We start from the raw sequence: 23,202 nt of genomic DNA, 5'->3' as shown, positions 1-23,202 counted from the left end.
ATAAAAAAATATTCGTAATTTGTTAATGTTTTTAGCAGTCCTTTAATATAATATAATTTATTTTAATATAATTTACTTTTGATATAAAAATGGCGCATTCTTTTGTGATGTGTTGCCATTATACATTTTTGAAGGCTCATGTGATTTAATTTTTTAATATTTATTTGTAATTATATAGTAACGGACCATTTTGTGAAAATTGCGTTCATATGTATGAATCATATATCGAGGAGATTGAGGAAAATCTCTTTTTTACTTTAATAAACGTTACGTATTACGTATTTGTGAAGATATAATCACAATTTTGTTGATATTAACATATTCTTATATAGAATTGTAGATCAAACTATTAGATATTAAGAAATTAAATAACAATGTTAAAATATTCCTAGGAGAAATTTAGAAAGATATTTTTTTCATTCAAATACATAAATGTTAAACGATAACGATAAATATATTTTAAAACTATTAAAAAATTTACTTTTACAATAAAAAACAATGTCTTTAAAAAATGCTTTGCACCATTCATTAAATATTTTAAAAACAAAACTAAAATTTAGTGTATTGTATGTCCAACGCAGCAGTAGCATTGCTCTTTCATTTATCTTTAATAGTGTTCCTAACAACATTGCATATCGAGCAAGTATAATATCGGTAAAAGATATCTTTTACGTAGTAAATTCTATCTTTAAAGCTCTTAACTGATAGTCATTTAGAATTAAACATTTATTACGAACGCGTGTGGTCGATTTAGCGCAAACCGCGATTAAAATAAATATGGTGCTGATGAAAAAGCCTCGGAAAGAAATCGATTAGTGCCGCGAAGGATCGTTGCCCGACGAAACCTTAAAATTTCCTAAATTATAGTGTCCGATTATACTCGCTTTGATCACCAACGAAAATCGACGATGGCATTAGAATTCGGTGATTAACATTTAACAGACAACTGCCTCCGATATCGGATTCTCTGTGATGTGTATGGTCGCAGTAGGCCAGTCGATCTTCTTGCTGCAAACGTGATTCAGTCCTTCCAAGGAAGCCAGTCTGAAATCGGCCATTTTTAACGGCGACAGCGGGGCCACTGTAAACGAAAATACCGAAAGGTAATATCTTTGATTTTGTTCTGTTACCTTTACCTTGCCTTGAAGAGGCTGTAACGCGCATATAATTATGTTCGTTCGCTCGAATTTTGTTACGCAAATGTAGATAATCGTTGAACGAAGGATACAAATAAAAAAAAGCGCACATGCAAAGTAAAAGGAGAAAGGTGTATTGTTAGTGGACTGTTGTGTGTGCGCATAGCGAGACGTTGTGTACTGGCAAGGACTGTTCACTATTCTATGATGCCCAGGTGTTAAATTGCTTTGCTTTGTCTTTCAGTCTCTTTTTTTTTTGTAAAAATTATTTTACAAAAATATATTCTCTCAAACATGAGTGTGTGCTGTTGCAAATGAGTCAATTCCCTTTCTATTTATGTAAAATAAGTACTTAAATTTGGATCACCTGTATCAGAGTGTAGCGCAACAGGTCGATTTCTGTTAATATCGCAAACAGAAGTACCTTGCTATCGATTACAGAGAACTATAAAACAGAAGAACTCAATCGGTAAGACCAATTTATCTCAAATTATTTCACCGGGCTTTAATAATACTCGCTGTGCTCTTGTTCATTTTGAAATTCCTTAGTGTCGCACTTTTGTCATAAAAGTTCATAATAATAAAATAAATACAGAAAGAATGTTACAGATGCAAAATAAATGTAGGAATAAAATACGTAATGTTCACACTGATATATACGAAAAAGTTTGATACACGGCGACAGAGACTTTCATCATTCTTGTCATTACCAGCGTAGACAAGATTAATGTGATGTTAGAGGAATTATTAGAATTATTAATTTAAGTTAGTCTTTTTTCAAGAATCTCCGAGTGGTCCAGGGTAGTCCAGGACATAATTTTTTGTTAGTATCTTTCATACCTTCCGAAAAAAGTTTGAATTCCGACTTACTTAACATATAGACGTGGCCTAATTGACCAACTGCGCGCTTGACTCTCCTTGCGGCCTTCAATTCCTAATTACAATTACCTTCGGGTGTTGTCGGCTTCACGGGCTTCCGCGGGGATCTCACCACTAAAATGTATAAAAAACGAATACCTCTTAAAAATCATGAATGAAATATTACTACATAGCGCACTGAATTCGCGCACAACTGCTATCTTTAAAGCATTTATTGTGCGGAACACTGATAGACCAATTGTTTTTAATAATTACGAGTGGAATATAGCAAAATAACAGTGCAACAATTGATTTGCTTAAAATATTGCTGCAACACGGTGTTTGTTTGAATATACAAAGATTAATTTAAAATGTCTATTGTCTTTTGGCTCAGATTCATGTCGCTATCAAATAAATTTGATAATTTTAATTATCGACTTACGTATAATTTGACTAATAAATTAATGTTTTTTTTGCAATTCAATTTGTAAACATCTATGATTTTAAATATTTTTTTCTAGTCTTCTCTTACTCTCTCTATTCCTTTTTTAAACGACTTTTAATCACACATTATTTATAATAATATATATATTTAATTATATATATATATATATATATATATATATATATATATATAATTATATATATATATATATTTAAAAAAAAACTGTAACGTCTGAATATAAATTTGAGTCATTTCTAGACAACAGACAAAAGAAATGCTTATTAGTTCTCTAATTATTTCTATGCTATATCTTAATTTACAAGCATTTTGTTTTCAGCGAAGATCGTAGCACATTTAAAAGTATTTTTTAAAAATAAAATAAAATAGCAAAGAAGCCGAAACTAATTATGCTACTGTTTAGCTGAAATTGTTGTAATAATACATACCACTCGATCGATCCGAGACGCGTGGGAAATAAAGGCGCAAGTCGATGAACATGTATAATACTTTTTTCTTATTTTCTCATTTTTCTTTTTTTCTCAAACATAACTCAAAATATTAGTATATTGGTAAAATTCACAAACGAATTCAATGCAACTTTTTTTTCAAGTCACTTTTTATTTATCAGTCGAGCCAGTGGCTTTTTAACGAATAGAGGTACATGTTCGAATACGTATTTGAACTACGGTGTAATCGGGTATAGCTTTTACTATTAATTAACACAGAGATAAAGCAGTTTATTCGTCAAGTTTATTACAGTACACACTTAATTAGCATTGTGATAATTGGAGACATCCATTATTAACCCTGTTACACCCGAATTCAAGTACGTCTAAGTATTTTGCGCCACTTGTACAACATGGAAACATTTGTATAATAGCGATAATTGCAACAACAATTAACGACGATGAGGATGATAGAAATAACAAATTACTCAACACGATAGTTTGAATGTCATTCGCAGTTATTCGCTATATCAATCATTATAATTTTGTATTAATTAGTAAATGAAAAAGGAGATTAAACTAAAGAGCGAAAGATATGACACGGAACTAATTACGAAATTATATAATCAGACCTTAAATTACATATTATATTTAATTTGTATCAGTTTTGTGAGAAAGCATAGTGTTTTGTGATTGAAGTTTGTGATTAAAAAGCTGAATGAAATAATACCAAATGTAATTAAAATAAATATAATAAAAAGAATTAGTTACTTAATCATTAAAAAAATTATGTGTAAACATACGTTTCTCTTTATTGTTTTCAGAAATATATAAGCATACTAATAGAAAGATGTTTTATAACATAAAATACGTGTGCAATATTATCGAAAAAGAAAATTTAATGTCTTAAAATTCTAAAATGTTAACTTATAACAACAACTATATTGTATAATTACAATTTAATATACATTTATTTAGAAAAACCATGCACGAATTAATTTTTTCTAACATTTTCAAAGATGGAACAACTTGATTAATCTGCAAACATTTTCTCGTTTAAATTCGGATAAAATAAAACATTATAATATTTATATAATGAGCAATCAATATTTGATGTATATTTGATCTATTTGTACAATATCTATCATTAAAAGAAGTATAGTCGGCTAAAACACACATTCATCCGAAATATATTTAAATATGTAAAGTATTTGCAATAGGCCAAATTTTTATTGAATAGTAACACGGTGTACCAGTCGATAAAGTGAACTTACGCCATAAATGACCGCAATCAAAGTTTCTTGTTTCTCCATTTCGACATTTAATCGCGCGAAAAATGTGATCACTTGCAAAGTCTTGGAAGTTTCTTCTTTTTCTCATACGTAATATTATTTACAATTATCTGTGACGAACAGATTGGTCATAGGTTCTTTCCTTCTGTTGCTTTTATTGCATGTGTCATTAATTACAAAAAAATATATTTTCTATTATGTTTATTTCTACGAAAACATCTTGCATTATTCTGATATAATTATTTTAGACAATTGGCAGTAATTACTGACATCTTATACTTCCGTTTGCAAGTGATCATGAGATATTTTCTTATGAAATTCGACGACGCGTGCGCAAATTGCTTATTACCAGTAAAGATTAATGAAAATTGTTGATTGCGTATTATGATGGATTAATTTCTGAAATGTGGTTCACGAAACGCTTACTTACCGTATCCTTCACCCTGAAGAAACAATCGAAATGCCTCGCTTACTTTACCCGGTTGTTCTTCTAATACCATACCACAATCGGATATCTAAAAAATACAATAGTTTACTGAAATAGTTTTGATCACGTTTTAAGATACATTTTAAATTAAGCTTGATCTAACTTATGAAAATTTCATTAATTAATAAATTCTATGATTGTGATTCCATACACATATTATCCCCGAATTTAATGAAAAATATTTATTTATTCTATTCGACAATAAATCTAATTGTAATTATATAATTATATCATATATTAAATACTTATTATGCATTGACAATGCAAAAATAATATAATATTTTTAAAACTATATTTAGAAAGTTGTTTCATATTAAAAAAAAAAAATTACTTCTTTAAATTTTTATTAAACTTTTTTGAGTCATACTGCATAAAAATTAGTAATGAAAAAACTTACTTTCATCCAGGAGCTGTTTGTCGGATCCAAACGTCCATTTAACGTTACAGTATCGTCAACATGAGGGCTTAAAGCACCCGTGATGTTCATCACTGGCACACTAAGCGTCAATCCCTCCTTCTTGCGTGTTGGGTCTAATTCTCTTGTTATGTTCAAATCCGTGCGGCGAACATAACTGTCGATAAATAATGCAAGATTCGTTGGATTTACGCGACGCTCAAAATAGTTCTTGTACACTTGAACCAGATCGTGATTCCGTTCTTCGGTCCCCTGTATAAATTATATCGATTTTAATATATGTTATATATTGCAAATTCAAAATTATTTCATATTTTTGAATTTATTTGTTTATAAAATTTTAAATTAAGGTTCACAGAATAATTAGTAAACATTCAATAAAATATAATTCTTCAAACTTTTAATGCATAATGTGTAATTTTCCTTTTTACATGTTATTATAAATAATTATTTTTCGTATCATAAGCAACAAAATTTTCTGTAAATATCAGTTTATTTATTTCTAAAAGAACAGTTTCTTTATATAATATTGTTGTTATAGTTTTCTTATAATTATTTTAATTTGATATAAATTACTATCTTTTTTGTACTGATCTCATGAAAGTATCGTAAAAAATTACACGAAAATTTGGTTTGTTAATACGAAAAATGTATGAGAGTTGCCCGCGACATTGTTATTAAAATAATCTATGTTTTTATTTCTGCTATTATATCAAACAGCTTCAAACTATCGGTGAACCATCGTGTTTCACAATTTAATTTCCTCGCTCACGATGATGATAAAAACAACTGACAAGCTTCATCATTAATAAAATGGAAGGAAAGGCAACAGACTACATGAAATTAGTAAATAGCGATGACGTCTATTCAGTTTTGTTTAAATTATATTTCCCTGTTTTTCGAAATAACGTTGAAAATCTGATAATGTGATTTAAATATCACTATTTATGTGCATATATGTGAGCCTGTATATTGTTTGATTAATCTTCAATCAGCTTTTAATCTCATGTATCACGTCATATATCATTTTTTATTTATTTTCTTTATAACGACATATGCGTGACGAAGATATAATATGTATATTGTGAAATAGTTTGCTTATAACATTACATATTTAAAACAAAGCAAATTTTATTTCTGTTCATTAATATTGCTGCGTCCAATAATATCATCAAAAAATTTTATTTTAAATTAATTTAATATTATTAGTTATTACTTAACATTATCGAATAATTGAAGTATGGATAAAAAGAATTTTTATTATGTAAATAATTTCTTCATTACTTTTTAAAAATCGATGTTAACTGTCACTTTTATATTTGTTTTTTTAAAGGTTAAAGGTTGTCTTTGAACGTAATAATCTTTATGTTGTATAACAAAGAAAACTGTCAGTGTAATCCTTAGTTTCCATAGAGATGTACGCCTTTGAAAGCTTCGTCGTCGATAATTTATCTTTCGCTCGCGCATGAACGCTAACTCGGTTGACATTATTTTGCGCCTCATAAAAGTCTGGCAGTTTATTAGCTTCATAAAATATATCCAGTAGAAATAATCTTACTCGGAATACAATTACCTCTCATAAAAAAAAGTTGAAATGGAAACAGATAATGTTTGCATTAGGATAATTAAAAAATTTAATTATTTAATATTTGAGATAAAGTGAAAAATATATTTAAAATAATTTTATAGATAAAAATTACTTTATGACTTAATTTATTACGTTCTCTATTTGACTCATTGTTTGCTGTAAATTACTTAATTTTGTGGATAATGACTTAAAATAAGTTCAAACGCGTCTGGATTATAATAACGTATTATTAGTTTGCGAAAATAATGGAATTGTAATAATTTAACATTAATTATATTATTTGCGCACTAAGATCCGCCTTTGATTCACATTTTTTTCTTGTTCTTTTCTCTATTCTTTTTTTAAATTTACATTTTAAATTTATATTTTTGTAAAGAATTTTACTATATTAATTGTCTGGAAAATAAAATAATTTTAATATCTATATATTTAAAAGTAGTGCATGTATAAATGTAACAGATAAAGTTAAAATATAAACTTTTTAATATAAAATCATATATTTTTACTCATAATTTTGTAGTAATTGTATGAAAATATCGCAGAAATTGTAATTAAAGATGTAAATATAAGTATTTAACAATAATGCATAGAATTTCTTTAATAACAAATTTTAATTAACTTGTTAGAAATTATTTGTTTTATTTTTCTCGTTATTTGTTAGACAAGTATGCAAAATTTTTTGAAATATATTTTAGTATTTTTATCCTAAACTTTGTAATACATATTACACTGTTGTATTATATAATTAAAAATTACAATAATGATAGAAATTGAGCATTTTAAACCACATTCTTAATTACGTTTAAATATAAAAGTACTTATTACAGTTAAAGTCTTTTGTGTGTTTTGTTTTTAGTAGAGTTTTTCAATAACGCAACGACACTATGCCGGTGAATTGTGATGTGTTAAAATAGGGTGTTTTCCAACAAGTGATACAGAGGGCACAGTGTAACACAGTGAATCATTTTATCCTTGTTGTTTGTCAATGTTAAACAAGAATGAAATAATCTACTGTGTCACTTGGAAAACGTCCATATTAGGAGATAAATTAAATATAATTATAAATTTAAAACACTATGTGTACTTACCCTACCAAAATGATGCCACATTAGATAATCGAGAACACCCTGCGTCATGCCTTGCGATCTCAGATGGCGTACATTCAACTTTTGATATCCCCATTCAATCCAACCTGCTTGCGTAGACACACAGTTTATCAGGCACAGCGCATTTACTTTCTCCGGATGGGCAAGTGCAAATCTTGCCAGTATATTGGCACCAGCTCCGACTCCAAAACCAATTACAGATTTTATACCAAAATGGCCAAGAACAAAGAGCAGCTGTTCAGCCAGCTCTTCCATGGACGGATACGTAAAACTGAAACATGTTATGAATTATTTAGTTGTCGTTATTTTATGAAACAAGTAAACATTTTGTAATTATAAACACAGTAAGAGAATCCGAAAATATTGATATGTAATATTTGATTAAAGCTTATATAATCTTTGGCAGATTTTCCACACAAAAATAAAATTGCAGTTTAAATTTAACTTGATACTCAGCTAATAAAAGAGAGAGGGGGGGGGAAGAGAAAGAGAGAAAAAATCAGAAGTTTTATTTTGAGATAAGCTTTAATCTTTGTATCCAAGAACAAATTTACCTACGTTGTTTCACAACCGGGGTACAAATGTACCCCTTGTCGGAATTTCGTCCATAAATGCTTCGTAGCATAGAAAGTTTGTTCTATCGGGATGATATTCGACTGCTGTGATGTATTAAAGAATGGTACAGACTTTTTTCAGGTATATAGCCCGCTTTGACTCACACAAAACTCAGCTAATCTAACAAACTAAGCTAATCTAACTTAATCTAAGAATCTAACTAGTTAATCCCTATATCTACTTGAAGATGGATGCACAATAATTTAAAAAAATCTAACTAGTTAACCTAATAGAATTTAGTCAGCTAACCGCGCGGCCCGAACGTTCTATTTCTACGGTCATTTGAAATTTGAAATAAGGAGGAAGTTTACAAACGTACACTGTACGTTACTGTGTTTATTTATAAAAATCTTTGTTTTTATTTATTTTACAAGCCTTTTCATTAATTGACTTAATAACTGCACGTAAATAATATATTTCTACTAGTGGGTGTAGTTTTGTTACCCCTGTTGTAACCAAGGCGTGTGAACTTTAATGCAATATATTTTTTAATTCCAGCTTTTAAAAAATTAAAGTAAAAGCATTTTTTGATAGTAAAATGATTAAATCGCGACGATCCGGGCGCGATTGAAAAAATTGTGATGAAAACATAAAAAATTTTCAAAAAGACTAGTCAAGTAGGTACATTTGTATCCGTTTGTGGACACAAGGTTTAAGGGGACACAAAACCTTATATGAGTGAAAAATGTTTTTTATTTTTCAACGCTACGTAAAGCTTTTATTTAAAAACAGATAATATATATGTTTTTGTTATTATGATTTGTGATAATATTAATTGTGTTTTAATTTTATCTTGATAATTAATTTGAAATAGAAGACAGTGAAAAAGAAGTATTATATAACAATCGATACGTTCGAATCCGTATAAATGCTTAGGTAGTGATTACAATGAAGTATAAGCATTTATTTATCAAATAAAAATAATTTAATTTGAATCGCAAAATTTTGCGAATTTATAAGAGTATAAATAAGTCAAAATATATTGACTAATTGAGAAATTAATTAGCCAATATATTTTGTCAATATATTAGATTAATTCGCGTTGATTGAATTGATATGTTATAAAACGATATATGTATATATATATATATATATATATATATATATATATATATATATATGTATTTTTCATGATTAAAGCTTAATTGGAAGCAGTTATTTATTAAATATTAATTAATTTGTTCTTTAATGACTTTAGTATGGTAAAGATTAATACTATTATAAATCTTAATACTAGAAAAAGAATTAGTGATTTACTTTAAAAAATTAATTAATATTTATATTTTTCTTCCATTTTTTATTTAAAAAAATGACTCACTCTTCGGGTAGTGTCGGTGCGCCTTCTTCTTGTCCGGGTGCGTTTACATGGTATACACAGAAATTTTCAAGTAGAACACGCATATCGATGTAATTAAAGAATGCTTGGAAGCTCGAGATGTCTGTAAGAATAATTTTTATATTTAAAATTATATTAAAAAGAAAAATGTGTATGTGTAATATTGTAGTAATAATAATAAAAAAATTCTTAATATTAATAAATAAGACTGAGATAAGATATCATAATTCTACAGCACTTTTTAATGTTTCTAACTAATGTTTCAGTTATAAATTACTTACAGTTAAGGCCTAGATCGTGATAAGTAAGAATAGCTGGTTTTGCTCGATTTCCTTGCACCGCTACTAGCAAACTTCCCTTGTCGGTCTCCACCCTTTCTTCTCGTACAGAGCTGTCGTCTCTGGAGAGATATCGCAGCGCCGGGAATTGCAACTGAATGTTTTTTAGCTCGATGTCATCCATGCTGTCGGAAGGCATCGTGCTGTGCATAAAAATATAACATTCAATTAGCAAAAAATGAAGTTTTCTTTATAAAATTATTAAACTGTAATAATAATTTTAATAAATATATGAAATAATTAATATTACGATTTACATTTCGCAGAAAATTAAATGCATTTTTTATACGTCGGATTTATAAAATGTTTGACAGTAAAATAAGTATAAATCAACATAATTCATGGATAAATAATAATTTTCGAATGACTTATTTTGTTAACTTTAAACATATAAAAAGTTGTTATAGTTAATTAGTTTAAATATTTTAATATTAAAATTTTTCCGTTTTAAATGATAATTTTATTTAACTGCAACTCTTATATTAATTTCATATTTTTTAAGTTATTTCGTTCAATTTTAGTAAAATTTATTATATAAACTGATAAGTTGGAATATGTAACATACATATTATTATTCATTCAGTTTATTATATCCAGAGTATTTTTCCCTTTTTATAATAAATCACAATATTATTTATTTATGGGTTTTATGTGTTATGGAAAGAAGACAATAAAAGAATGATGAAATAGTTTTGTTGATTATTAATATCAAATTTGATGAAACGTACTGAATTTGAAACCCATATTAAAGTCATCGTATACAAATTGATATAAACATGTTAATTAGACAATGTATAAAGTTCTATAAATAAATTACTAAAAATATTAAATTACCTGTGAGAGTCACTGCGGTTTTTGATGCGTGAAGTATTAATATATTCAAAATTAAAAAATTTTAAATTACAAAAATTAAGTAAAATCAAATCTGACTTCTCCTCCATAACATTAAGAAAAGATTTGAAAGAAGATAACCGAAACATCTATAATATTTATGTATATTTTTAATTTTTAAATACATTAGATATAGTTTATACACCAAGAACCGGAGTCGCTCAATCAATTTAATATTTTTCCTATAAAGATACGTGTTTAACATGAATAAACGGATTAAATGAAATTTTCAATATATTTTACTGTACTGTTTGGTAAAATATGTATTTTATCATTTGAGATACTTATATTTCAGTTTTGCATTTAAATTTACATTTAAATCAGTGTACAATGGCTTTAATGTGCATATTAGTGCAATCCAATCAAATTTGCTAAAATAAATTATTAAATCTTGAAATGAAGAAAATAGTTGAAATAGAAAATTGTAAGTCTTCACATCTTTTACATGAACATTTTTATGGAAATTATTTTAAAATTTTTTAGCATGACTAAAGACTGTTAATTGTGTCATTTGTTTTTATGCTAATAATTAAGTTGTATTAAAAAATTGATATGATTCGCATATTAATCCTACTCTATTAGCACTTATGATGGTCTTACACAAAGAAAAATATTTCAATATTTTTCTATTTGTTACAATTTTATTAATTTCCTTTGATTTATTTAATAACCTATTTTGTAATAATATATGAAAAAATACTATATAGTTTTATTTGATAAATGTGTATCTTGTAAATAAAGCACAGGTATTTCGTAGAATATTATTATACAAAAGTCTTTTGCGCGGAATAAGTATGTACACATACGTAAAATAATGTCTGTTATCTAGATGTCATCTAGATGTCGAATGACTTTTTTTATAGTATCGATTTAATACTGGCCACGCCCAAGTCGAAGTGAACAGACTTTTCAAAAATGTTTTTAGTCGTTCAATCATGAAAGTTTAGTAGTTTATCATAGAATGCATAAGTTACGTGTTTTGAATTTACATGGACCATTACATTAATTAAATTTGCTGGATTAGAGATTAATTATTTCTGCTTCGATGGTTCGGAAAATTAAAGGAAATGTTTTTGTTGACTGGTAAGCCACAGTTAGAAAATAATTCTTGGTTCAAAATTTAAATGTGAGTTGAAGTCATTTCAGTTTATTTTAAATTTGCAGGAACAACAGATTTGAAATTTGTAACAATAGTGTTCATCAAATTATACATTAAATAATTTTGTGCACTTAAATTAATATCTTAACGAATACTGCACAGTGGGTTACAATTATTACAATGGTTAGTAGATAATTATTAACTAATCAACATATTGATATGATATCGAATATTAGTTTAAACAGAAGATTTGTCTCAATTCATTACCATATATTTTTACGCTGAACTTTTCAAATAACATTTAATTAAGCAATAATAAAAAAGGAATATGTAATAAGTTAATATGTAAAAATTAATATGTTTTAAAAGTATTACCTAATAATAAATTATATAGAAAATTATACTATTATGTTATATTCGTTTTGTAATTTGATAGAAGAAATACTTTTTAAAATTTTATAATATAAATTTTAATTTTTTAAAGAGCTATGACACAATATATTAACAATCTGTGAAATACAAATTGCACGTAACGTTATGCACCATGATCAAGAAAGACAGATATTCTGTAATAAATCTTCTAGTAATTTAGTAATAGTTGTATATTAGCTTAAAGTTCGTACTTTGCTCGTAAATGCATTTAGGATCAATTCGGGATAAGCAATATCCCCATGTTATTCTAAACGTATGATAGCAACAACTTTAATCGTTCGAGGAGTTACATTGACGTCCAATTAGTCGTGGATACGCTTAATGCTCGAAAGACCTACTTTGGTATCCCAGAGGATGTGTGGCGCCAACTCAATTGCAGAATGGACGTAAAATGTCAGGAACCTCGTTTGACCTTTTTACATAATCGCACGTATGTGCTATGCAAGATAGCTATTTTTTTCTCTTTTTTAGAAGAACGTCATCAAAGTATTATCAAATCTCACAAGGGAGCTATTCTTTCGCTTTCTTGGTCTTCCGATGTTTCCGGACTATTAACCGAAATTCCACCGTTCTATATAACCAGTGGGAACGTGGTGTAATATATTACATCATTTACCTAACTCGTAGGAGGCACATTTTTAACACCTCGCTTTTCCACATGCGTGACCTGCCACAACATCCGTGTTATTAAATTCCTTATCTAATTGTAGCATATAAAATAAATAGCACGCGCGCGTTTTCGCACGCATGGCACTTGAATTAAAGCTGTGGTCACTTATTTCCGGAGTCACTATATACTGCGTTGCAAGAGTTATTATTAGCATCATGAGTTTGCCAAGATTTATTCTCAATCTATTAATATCATAAGAATGATAGAAAAACAATTTGTCTTGAAATATTGATGTGTGTATGTTTATATATATATATTATATATAATTATAAGAATTTTTATATTTGTATATAATCTCTTATATGATTACTAATATTTACAATTTTAAAATCAAAATATTATATAATTTAATAAATGTATTTATATTATTTTGTTTAACATTATATGATATATTATTGAGACACATAATATAATGAGTGATAAAAAATTGTATTTTTTTATTTTGTGACGTGCAAACTATAATAAAAGAATACTCGTTTATTTCCGCGAATAGTAGAAAATAAAAGATTTCAGTTCGACTTTACGACATTATGACGCATTTCATAGAAAGCGTTGCAATGACTAGTATTGGCAATCAATAAAAACGAACGTGTCATCACAATTGCACCATGAAGTTGATTGCAAAGTACTTCGAAACTCTCGATTTACAGAGATCTTTGAATTAACTTTCAATTATTGATGAAGGATATAGTAGTAGTTTCCATAAAGTCAATTTCTTTTCAAAACAATTGTTCATATTTCTCGTATTAGAAAGAAAGTTACATCGCTCAACGCGATAATATTTCAAAATAAAAAAGTATAAAATAGAGATTTATAGAAAGTCCTAAAAAGTTATTATTAAGGTATATAATAATAAAAATTAAATATTTATATTCTCTTTCTCTCTCTAATTCTTGTTTGTTAAACAATCTAAAAAAATTAGACAAATGCAATCCAATAATCAATCTTTGATACTTTTGTCAATACCAATAGTACCTCATTCATTAACTAAATTTTTTAATTCATAACACATTAATTACAAAAATTGTAATTACGATAAGAATGTCATTATAAATATGATAAGGATTGAAAAATCGATAAATAATTTATTACCATAAATATAGACAATTTTTTTGTGTAAGTGCGTTAACTTTATTTAATGTGGTGATGTATCTCAATTTAATACGGTAGAATATAGTTCATAACATGTAAAATACATGAAAAGAAAGAAATGATAGATGTTTGGAATAGTGATGGAAATTATGTTAAACAATACTTTGCGATATAATCACAAATTACGATATATCAATGATATCCAATTCTGAGTATAGCTTTCTGTCAATTTCTTTGTTATTTTGAATGCTTTGATAAAAGAGATATTGTTACACGGAAAAAATAAGTCAGTTGTAACAACTAGAAATTTTCAGTTGGCTTAGTTCAGTTAAAGTAACATGAAGCTTATCTGCATTAACTGAAATGTTCACATTAACAAATGCTTTTGGTTGGAAAAATCGAAAATTTCTGTTATTAATGTGCTTACCACAAAAGAAGATTCAATTATCACAGAAAAAATAACTCGGCTATAGCAATCAGAATTTTCAATTAGTTCAGTTCGGTTACAGTAACATAAAGCTTATTTGCATTAACTGAAATACTGTTTTCATCAACAAATACTTTTGATTGCAGGAACTGAAAATTTCTGTTATTAATCTGCCATTTGAGGTAACCGAAAATTGACTTAGTGATGGAAATGTCCCACAAGAATATTTTTGTTGCTGCAACCGAATTTTTGTTTGGCTCCCAGAAAACAGAAAATTTCAATTGTCACAACCATAATTCTGTTGCACCAAAGAAATATTTTTTTTGTGCAGGCAAGAATTTTTGATACTAATCTTTTGAAAAATAATTTGTAAAATATAAAAAAGAAGAAATAAAAGTGGGTGCGCAATATAAAATTTTATTATATTTTTCTTGGCATAAAAATAAAGATATCTTAAATATATAGATACGTACTGCTTTTTCTTGTCGTATTTTAAGACTTTATAACCGGTGCGCTTTGCTAGGTATCTTTGTTCTGCCATTTGTGAAATTGCACGTGTTCTCTTTTGTATTGTTTAAGCTAGTCTGAGTCAATACTTGAAAATGAGAAAACTGTCTCACAAATGAAAATAAAAGTGTTGTGCTCGATCACCAATGTTGCGTTAAATGTAATCCATAAAGAATGTAAACATCGCAAAAGAAAGGGACGGAAACAAAATTATAACGAAAAGTATACCTATATTATGTTCTAATATTTACATATGTAAAAGAAAAATTTAAATTAAAAAAATTTTAACTACTCAATTTTTAATGTTGCAAAAAGTTAATAGTATATAACATTATTAATAAAATTTGCGTGATATTTTAAAGCTGCAAACAATCTTCAGTATTGAAAATAAAATATTATGATATTTATCTAATTAATTTGGAATAAATATTGATTTTCTTTGATTCAACATTTAATTGATAAAAAAAATTGCAGAATTTAAGTCTTGAAGTTAAAAACTTTATATAAATATGAAAAGAGATATTTGTTTTTTATTTATTTGATAAATCATTATGGTTCTTATTTACTAGAAAAAGTACTGTTATTTTTTTTTAAACACTGACATTTTGCCCCTTACTTTTAAAATCAAGAATTCTGTTGTTATCTTTAATATTACTTTTTCTCTAAACTTGTAATAAGAAGTCATGTTTTTTAATGTTTATAAGCTACTTCATTTCATATAAAGTTTATAAGCTCTTTATTGTGCCTGCAAGAGTGTTTTACAACTTTGACACTCTTTATTGACAAGAAAATATATTATCATATTTTCACATAACACATATTACAAGTATATTTCCACAAGTTCGTATAAAATTATGTTTTATTATATTTTTGTTATTATACAGAATATTTGCAAGTTTAACATTCTATTCATAAAGTGTTCAAGAAACTTTTAATACACAGCATGGCGTTTCATTTACTTTTAAGTCTATTAAGAGTTCAAGCGTAATTCATGCGTTGAAGGCAACTTTAATAGAATCGATAAATAAATCTCTATGCATATTAAGATACTCGCCCTCATAAAATGGTACAAAATGGAATATTTTGACATTTTAAGTTCATGAAGGTGTTTATCCTTGTAAGGTATTTAAATTGCAAACTTTGAAACTCATGTCCCTGCTGTTATGAGGTATTAATTAATGTCATTACATTTATTTTACATTATTATTTATTTTAATTAATAGGGACATTTTTCTCAAAAAAAAGAAAAATAAAAGAAAATTTTAATTTCTTATTTCTAGCAAAGCTTACTGAATTTTGTTGATACTTTATTATAATAATTTATAAACTAAAATAATACATAATAATAATGCTTATATCGCGATCTCTTACGTAAAGATATCAGTAGAGATTCGCTATCAGTAATATCACAGTGCTACTTGAATTTTCAAGCAGGGCTAATTTGCGTGCGCGAGAGGTTTCTCGTATCTCCGGTACGTCACTCAGTTGCTTCCGGGCAGAACTAAATCTCATTACTTATGTTCTTGTTTCTACTCTATTGTATACTGACACGAAAGCATAAAGATTTATTAATAATCTATTAATAGTTTAATATGTTTAATAGTAATACGTGATTAAAAATTTTCCACTAGAAACTTATTCTAGCAAATTAACAATTATATAAATAATTTAAAAAAATATGAAGATTTTATTATCGATGTATCTCATACATAAGTGCCGTAGGCAGTTTTGATTTTCAGAGAGTATTAAGCATTCAATTATATGTATAAGATATCTGATCACAATATGTATAGAATTAATTAGATTGAATAAAATCATATACGTATAAAAGTTTAAGAGGAACACAATTCCATCATTTAATTTTGTGTGTATGTGTATATGTGTGTGTGTGTGTGTGTGTGTGTGTGTGTGTGTGTGTGTGTGTGTGTGTGTGTGTGTTTTTTGAGGACTCTTCCAAATTATAAATTATAAATAAAAAGTCCAAAATAACGGAAATATTTTTTTATGACTATTTTTCGTTCTAAGTAGTTATATAATTTTGAGACATTTATAAAAAAAGATTAATTATTAAAAAATAAAAAACAAGAAAGAAGAGTTATGAAAATTTTAGTAACATTATTAATAATATTATTAATTTAATTGAATTGATCGTATTTCATAAACGTTTGTCATAGAAAATCGAACAAACAAAAGATATCTCGAACTGAGAAGTTATATCTATAAATTCTATAGAATTCGCAGGACAAAAGACTGGCTGATCCTGGATCAACTTGAAATCCTGCTTTTGGGTTTCTAGGGATATCTCGTGCTGAATATTCGACTGGCTCGTTGAAAGCATTTACTCAAATGGAAAAAGAGCAACGAAATACTTATTTACATTAAATTTTTGATTTTACATCTTGAAATTTTGAAACATAGAAAGATTCGTAGAATTTTAATTAATCTCGAAATAATAAAACAACCATAAAATGCAATTTTGATAAAAAAAAAAAAATAGTCTTTACAATAGATAGCTACTAGCAAAATAAAATTGAATACAAATTTAAAATAAAATAAAAAACTTATTATGTCAATAAATAACTGAATGTTTTGTTTCATCATGTTATAATTTTAGATTATTAATTTTGTATCATTTTTCCATTTTATTTTTCTTCCATCTGTTCAACGTAATACACTACGTAATACTGCGTTTATTTTTCTTCTTCTATCGGAAGAGTATGTCATACCACTTGAAATATTCTAATTGTTTCTGTACACTTGCTGCCAAGGTTATATTTATAAGAAGTCTATAATTGTAGTCTATTCATATTCTAATATTACAGGAATTATTTATGAATTTCAAAACTCTATATTTTTTATAAATTTGTCTACCTAGTATTTTTTATAGTATTTAAAACAAATTTCATAAAAATTTTATGGTTTTTTATTTAGTTTTATATACATATATATACGCGCGTGCGTGTGTGCGTGTATAAAAGATACGTTTAATATAAGTTTCTTTTAAACTCTCCGAAAATGAATTGTGTTTATAATATCAGTAGCAAATAGCGTTATTGTTATATTATTAAAAGTGACCTATCAACCGCAATTACAATAACGTCATGGATTATATCGTATATATATAGCTATTGATATCTCCTTACCCTTTTTATTGAACGATTGACCGAAGTGCGCAGATAGATTTTTCTTTGATCGCTATTGCCGGTTGTAAAACGAAACCTCACAATAAAGATCAACTTACTCCATTCTAATACTGATCCCTCGTGAGCTAAGGCAAACAAATAAATCTCTATCTACTGCAAAATACAAGCATGATGCAAAATACGCAGTAAACAGAGCCCAGGCACCGATTATTTTAGCTAGACAAAAGTCTAGCAATGAAATCAACCATTATTAATGACAATCCATTTAATTTAAGAAACTCTACCTTCATAATTGGTAATAGTAGTTGCTGCATATTTCTTCGTATTTCTACAAATAATTTTTGAACTAATTTCTACGTGTTATTGCTTCTGCTGAATCACATTAATGGTTCATTCCATGCATAATTTGCAGTATAAAATTTAATCCATTTACCTTTGATTTTTCAGCTTCGTATACAAAACGCTGCCATTTAATTTCTGTTCATATATTAATGCATACGCGTATATATCTGAAGATAATTTGTATTAAAAGATTAGAATAGAAAATGATAGCTTTCAAAACACTCAAAATGTATCAATTGTTATGTTAAAAGTAAAGCTTTTTTAAAATCAGAATCGAACGATTGAAACTGGCACAATACCAAGTTATGTCGAATGAATAGCGAAAGTAGAGCAAACATATGTCAGTGCAGTCGCATATGTCAGTGTTTGCTCTACTTTCGCTATTCATTACATAAAATTGTTACGTTTCAACTTCCTATTATAATAATTTACCGTTGTCTTAAGTAATTAACGGCATAAACGTAGAATCGATATAAGTGGAAATTAATTTAATATAACAGTGAAATAATTTAATAAAACAGTAAAATAAGAGTAAAATTGATAAAGTTGAAGAACGTAAGGTAATGATTAACAAATCCTGTGATTTGGGTTAATAAAGAATTAGTGACACAGTTTGTATCAATTGATATACCGCTTTCTTTATAAAAAGTGATCTATTTTATTGAAAAGAAATTTACACGATTCATCTTATGGTATGTAATTATGTTATATAAGCATATAAGCTTTAGTAAGTAAATTGCAAAACTATGATTTGTGAAAAAAAAATATTTGTGCAAAATTATTTTTATTTAATTACAGATAAAACGTTTAATATTCTTTATAAATACACACATATTTTTTTTTAATCTCAGTTTTCATGCTCACTTTATATGTGAATATTGTTATTATGAGTAATTATTATGAGTAATTTGAGATAATTATATATAAACATATTTTTAATAATATTGTTATAAAGTTTATAATTTATACGTAATAATAATATATTTATAAGTTGACGATATAAGCAATTTAAAAGAATATGAAGCTTATGATATTAATTAATAAATTTAAAAAATTGGTTTAGAGACTGAGAGACTGAAACGCTGTAATTTGAAAATTTCTGAGATCAGAGTTGTATTGGGTCTCTTTAGAGATAAATTTTTTAATTAAATAGATAAAAATTTAAATTAATTTTTCTTATTATTAGTAAATTTAAAATAAAATAAAATCAATGTCGTAAAATATAATTTTGTTGCATTACATATTTTGTATTTTTCATGTTAGATGACATATTTACATATAATATTTTAGATATTTATTTGTGACAAAAACAAGTAGGTATTTTTTAATAAAATCCATGTATACACGTACATATTGTATTCAAAAAGATTAAAAAAGCAATGTCCTTGCAACTAGAATTATATTTTCTCGTAGAGTCTTCTTTGTACTCGAGGCGGTATTAAAATAGATCAGATACTTAAAGAATGATTGTTTTTGCAGCGACGTGCACAACATCAATAGCACGTTTGTTTGACGATGTTAATAGTTCTTAATTAATCCTAATTTTAACGTTAAGTACTTTGTTGTATAGACTTGTTAAGAGAGGCATATAGAGCATCTTTGCCCGAAGACTAATATGAAAGAGGAGAAGTGACGGAGTGGAATTACGTCGTTAACCAGAAAGCTCCTAAGCTGGCTATTACATGGAATGTTACGTGATACTAAACTTCCTCCAATTTGTCCGTTTAAGACATTGGCATATTTTCAAAGCAAAAGACTTTTTCTATAACTTTAAACTTTATATAACAATATTATTGTTATTTATTATAATTGTTTTATTATAATTGTAATATAAAATATAAAAAATTTTTATGTGATGTTAAACTGTACAAAATTTACTTATAATTAAATATGTGTACAAAATTTTTAAAAATATGTGAGATTGAGTATAAAAAGAGATAATTAATTAATTTACAGTAATAAGTGATAGTTATGCAAGAAAGTTTTGTCTCTACAATAGTTAGGGGTTAATAAATTTAAAAAATTGAAAGCTTCTTAGATTTTTTCTTTTTTTGATTCAACGACAAAAAATTTTGATAATAAATATTAAAATTTTAACTCTGAATCTAATTGCAAAGAAGAAAACAATGAAAAATTTAGCTTATGCAACAAAAATGATTTTACTTCAGTTTTAAATAAATAACTTTTAAATAAGTAAGTGGATCTAAATAATTTTGCATGGATATTTATTATAGCTTTATTAATACATGGAAAAAGTTTCAGTTAATTTGTTTGTCAAATTTGTTTGTCAATTTAAATTGTCAAAAAGTTCGTTACTATTCTCTCATCAAATTTGTAAATAAGTTATACAGTTACAAAATGCAAGTTTACATATAAATCAAGAGTAAAAAAAATTATATAACTTTTAAACTAATAAAAGAATCATGTTTAAAATACATAGATATTCAAAATAATAGTAAAACAATGTGTAAAATTTTTGAATTTTTTAATACTTAAAAATATGACGTAAAGAAAATCCTTAAGTTGTTAAATATTTTTATGTTTTTTTAACGTGTTTTTATTATTGTTATACTTATAAGTAATTTAGTTAGTTCAGAAATCAATATTCAGGTATAAAATCGAATGCTACTTATATGTTTTAAACGATGAAAACTATGAAACAGCGCTTAATCATATTTGCCGACGTGTAGAAAGGTAATTAGAGATAATGGAATGTGTTAACCAAGACTCCCGTTTAATGTCTCATTGAGTTCTGTGATTGGCCAACTCGCGTGGCGTTGTGTCGTCTACATTTATTAAAGTATTATAATTATGCAGCAGAAGTGTCATGGAGTTCATATATCGTTAATTTTGCATTTTGTTAAAATTTTGTTATCAGATAAATTGTTAGAAATTATAAATTCGCTCTCTGATGTTACAATATCAAAAACTGAACTACTCTTACCGAATTAAACTAAAATGATGATTATTATACAATAGTTTAAAATGATGAAATTGTATTAGAAATAATAAATATCTAAGCCATGGAATCAGTATCGATGATACTAACTCCAGTAGTTTTATCGTTTTAGCAGAATGTAAATAAGCTAAAGTGAGATCATGACAAAGAGAAAAATTGTTTTTAACTGAAATTTAAAATACCTTTTAAAATAACTTTTTGTACAATTCTATAAAAATTTATTATGGAACAAATACATGATTCATAATTTAAGAAAACTTTGTCAAAATTTGGTAAGTCTTAGAGAGAAACTTGATCTTAACTTTGCATTTACATTCAAATCAGGAAGTGGCACTAACTGCGATACGAGTTTGTAAGAATCGTGAAGTAGCTCGATTAAATAGTTTAAATATCGAAAGTTTAGAAACTTTCGTTAAACTGCCTTAAATAAATAAACTCTATGGCAGATTTCTTTCTAATATAGGTCACAATTCTAAATAGCAATTGGATGTTACATTAAATCGCGTTGTTAAACCAATATCATATAATAGAAGAACAATATTATTACTACGTCACACATGATATACACTGTGGCTTTGTTTCTTGCCAGTTTAGGATAATGTTTCAGTGTAACGCTTCTATGTAACAAACACTACATTTCCACAGAAAAATCTCAAAATTGGTCCATCTCTTTAGTTGTTGTGCTTTTATAATTGCTCAGGTATATTTTAATTAATCATAAATTTCATGTATTCTTTGTATGTTTGCCGATGACCTTTACAAATTATTACGCAGTTGTGCTGCTAAATAGGCGCATACATAACACTTTTAATAAAATAATTGCGAGTTATGATGTGATCGCTCAGTGTTGCGCACATTGGGGTCAATGCCAATGTTCCGTGGCAGTTAAAAATTCCAACGAATATTTACGATGAATGTTTCATCGCGGTATAAGAAACTTCAAATTATCGAGTTATATTAATATTTTGGAACACATATTATATATTACGTACTAAATAATTTTTTTGCGATCATAACCAAAAGTTAGATCTTGTTAATTTTAAGTATCACAAGAACTAAATGCACACATAAGTATTTAAGTTAATTTTTATATTAGTTTTTATATTAAAGATGTCATGTCTTTTTTTCAAAATTACGTTATAATTCAAAATCATTCATCACACTTCAAAAATGAAATGTTATAATTATGATTTTGTATTTTTTATCGCTTTCCCTGTTTCGTATTAAATAAGTAAAGTAGGTGCAATTAGAATGAAACAACTCATAGTAGTAAATAAAGTAATATAAGAGTGTAGCTTACATTTTTTATGCATCGGCATGTAAATATAAACTACCTACTGTTCCTACTGTATCCTATCAATTTTACTACGCATCTACGGATCTACGCATCAGCATAAATTGCAGCTACGGTTGCAATACGCGCGTCGAAAAATATAAAAAGTAATACTAACACGCGATAGAATTCTCAGTTTTTCTCTCTCTCACTAAACTTACCCCAATAGAGCAGATTCCTCGGCAGTAGCTGCTGTCGGCATCCTGTTTCTCTCCCTAAAACAAAATGGCGGCGAATAATCACAC

The 23,202-nt window shown here is 27.0% G+C and overlaps 1 protein-coding gene across 6 annotated transcripts in view; it reads right to left on the bottom strand.

Annotated features, from left to right (window-relative positions):
* Nucleotides 1–591: 591 nt before the first annotated feature.
* The window catches only part of LOC105836755 (protein NDRG3), a 33,044-nt gene continuing 10,433 nt past the window's right edge, over nt 592–23,202 (bottom strand). For 2 of the 6 annotated variants that reach the window (XM_012681015.3, XM_012681019.3), the window contains 8 exons: nt 23,119–23,172; nt 10,006–10,205; nt 9,707–9,827; nt 7,756–8,044; nt 5,062–5,331; nt 4,608–4,692; nt 2,085–2,129; nt 592–1,081 (listed from right to left, as the gene is read on the bottom strand). In XM_012681015.3, the coding sequence (XP_012536469.1) occupies nt 936–1,081; nt 2,085–2,129; nt 4,608–4,692; nt 5,062–5,331; nt 7,756–8,044; nt 9,707–9,827; nt 10,006–10,205; nt 23,119–23,172 (1,210 nt within the window). In that variant the 3' untranslated portion in view covers nt 592–935. Of the gene's footprint in view, nt 1,082–2,006; nt 2,130–4,607; nt 4,693–5,061; nt 5,332–7,755; nt 8,045–9,706; nt 9,828–10,005; nt 10,206–23,118; nt 23,173–23,202 lie in introns of all 6 variants that reach the window. The other 4 variants (XM_012681018.3, XM_012681020.3, XR_001139097.3 and 1 more) reach the window with 3 other exon arrangements.

This window comes from Monomorium pharaonis, chromosome 2 (genome assembly GCF_013373865.1).
Source record: "Monomorium pharaonis isolate MP-MQ-018 chromosome 2, ASM1337386v2, whole genome shotgun sequence".
Classification (NCBI taxonomy): Eukaryota; Metazoa; Arthropoda; class Insecta; order Hymenoptera; family Formicidae; genus Monomorium; species Monomorium pharaonis.
This window is presented reverse-complemented; position numbering and strand designations above follow the sequence as displayed.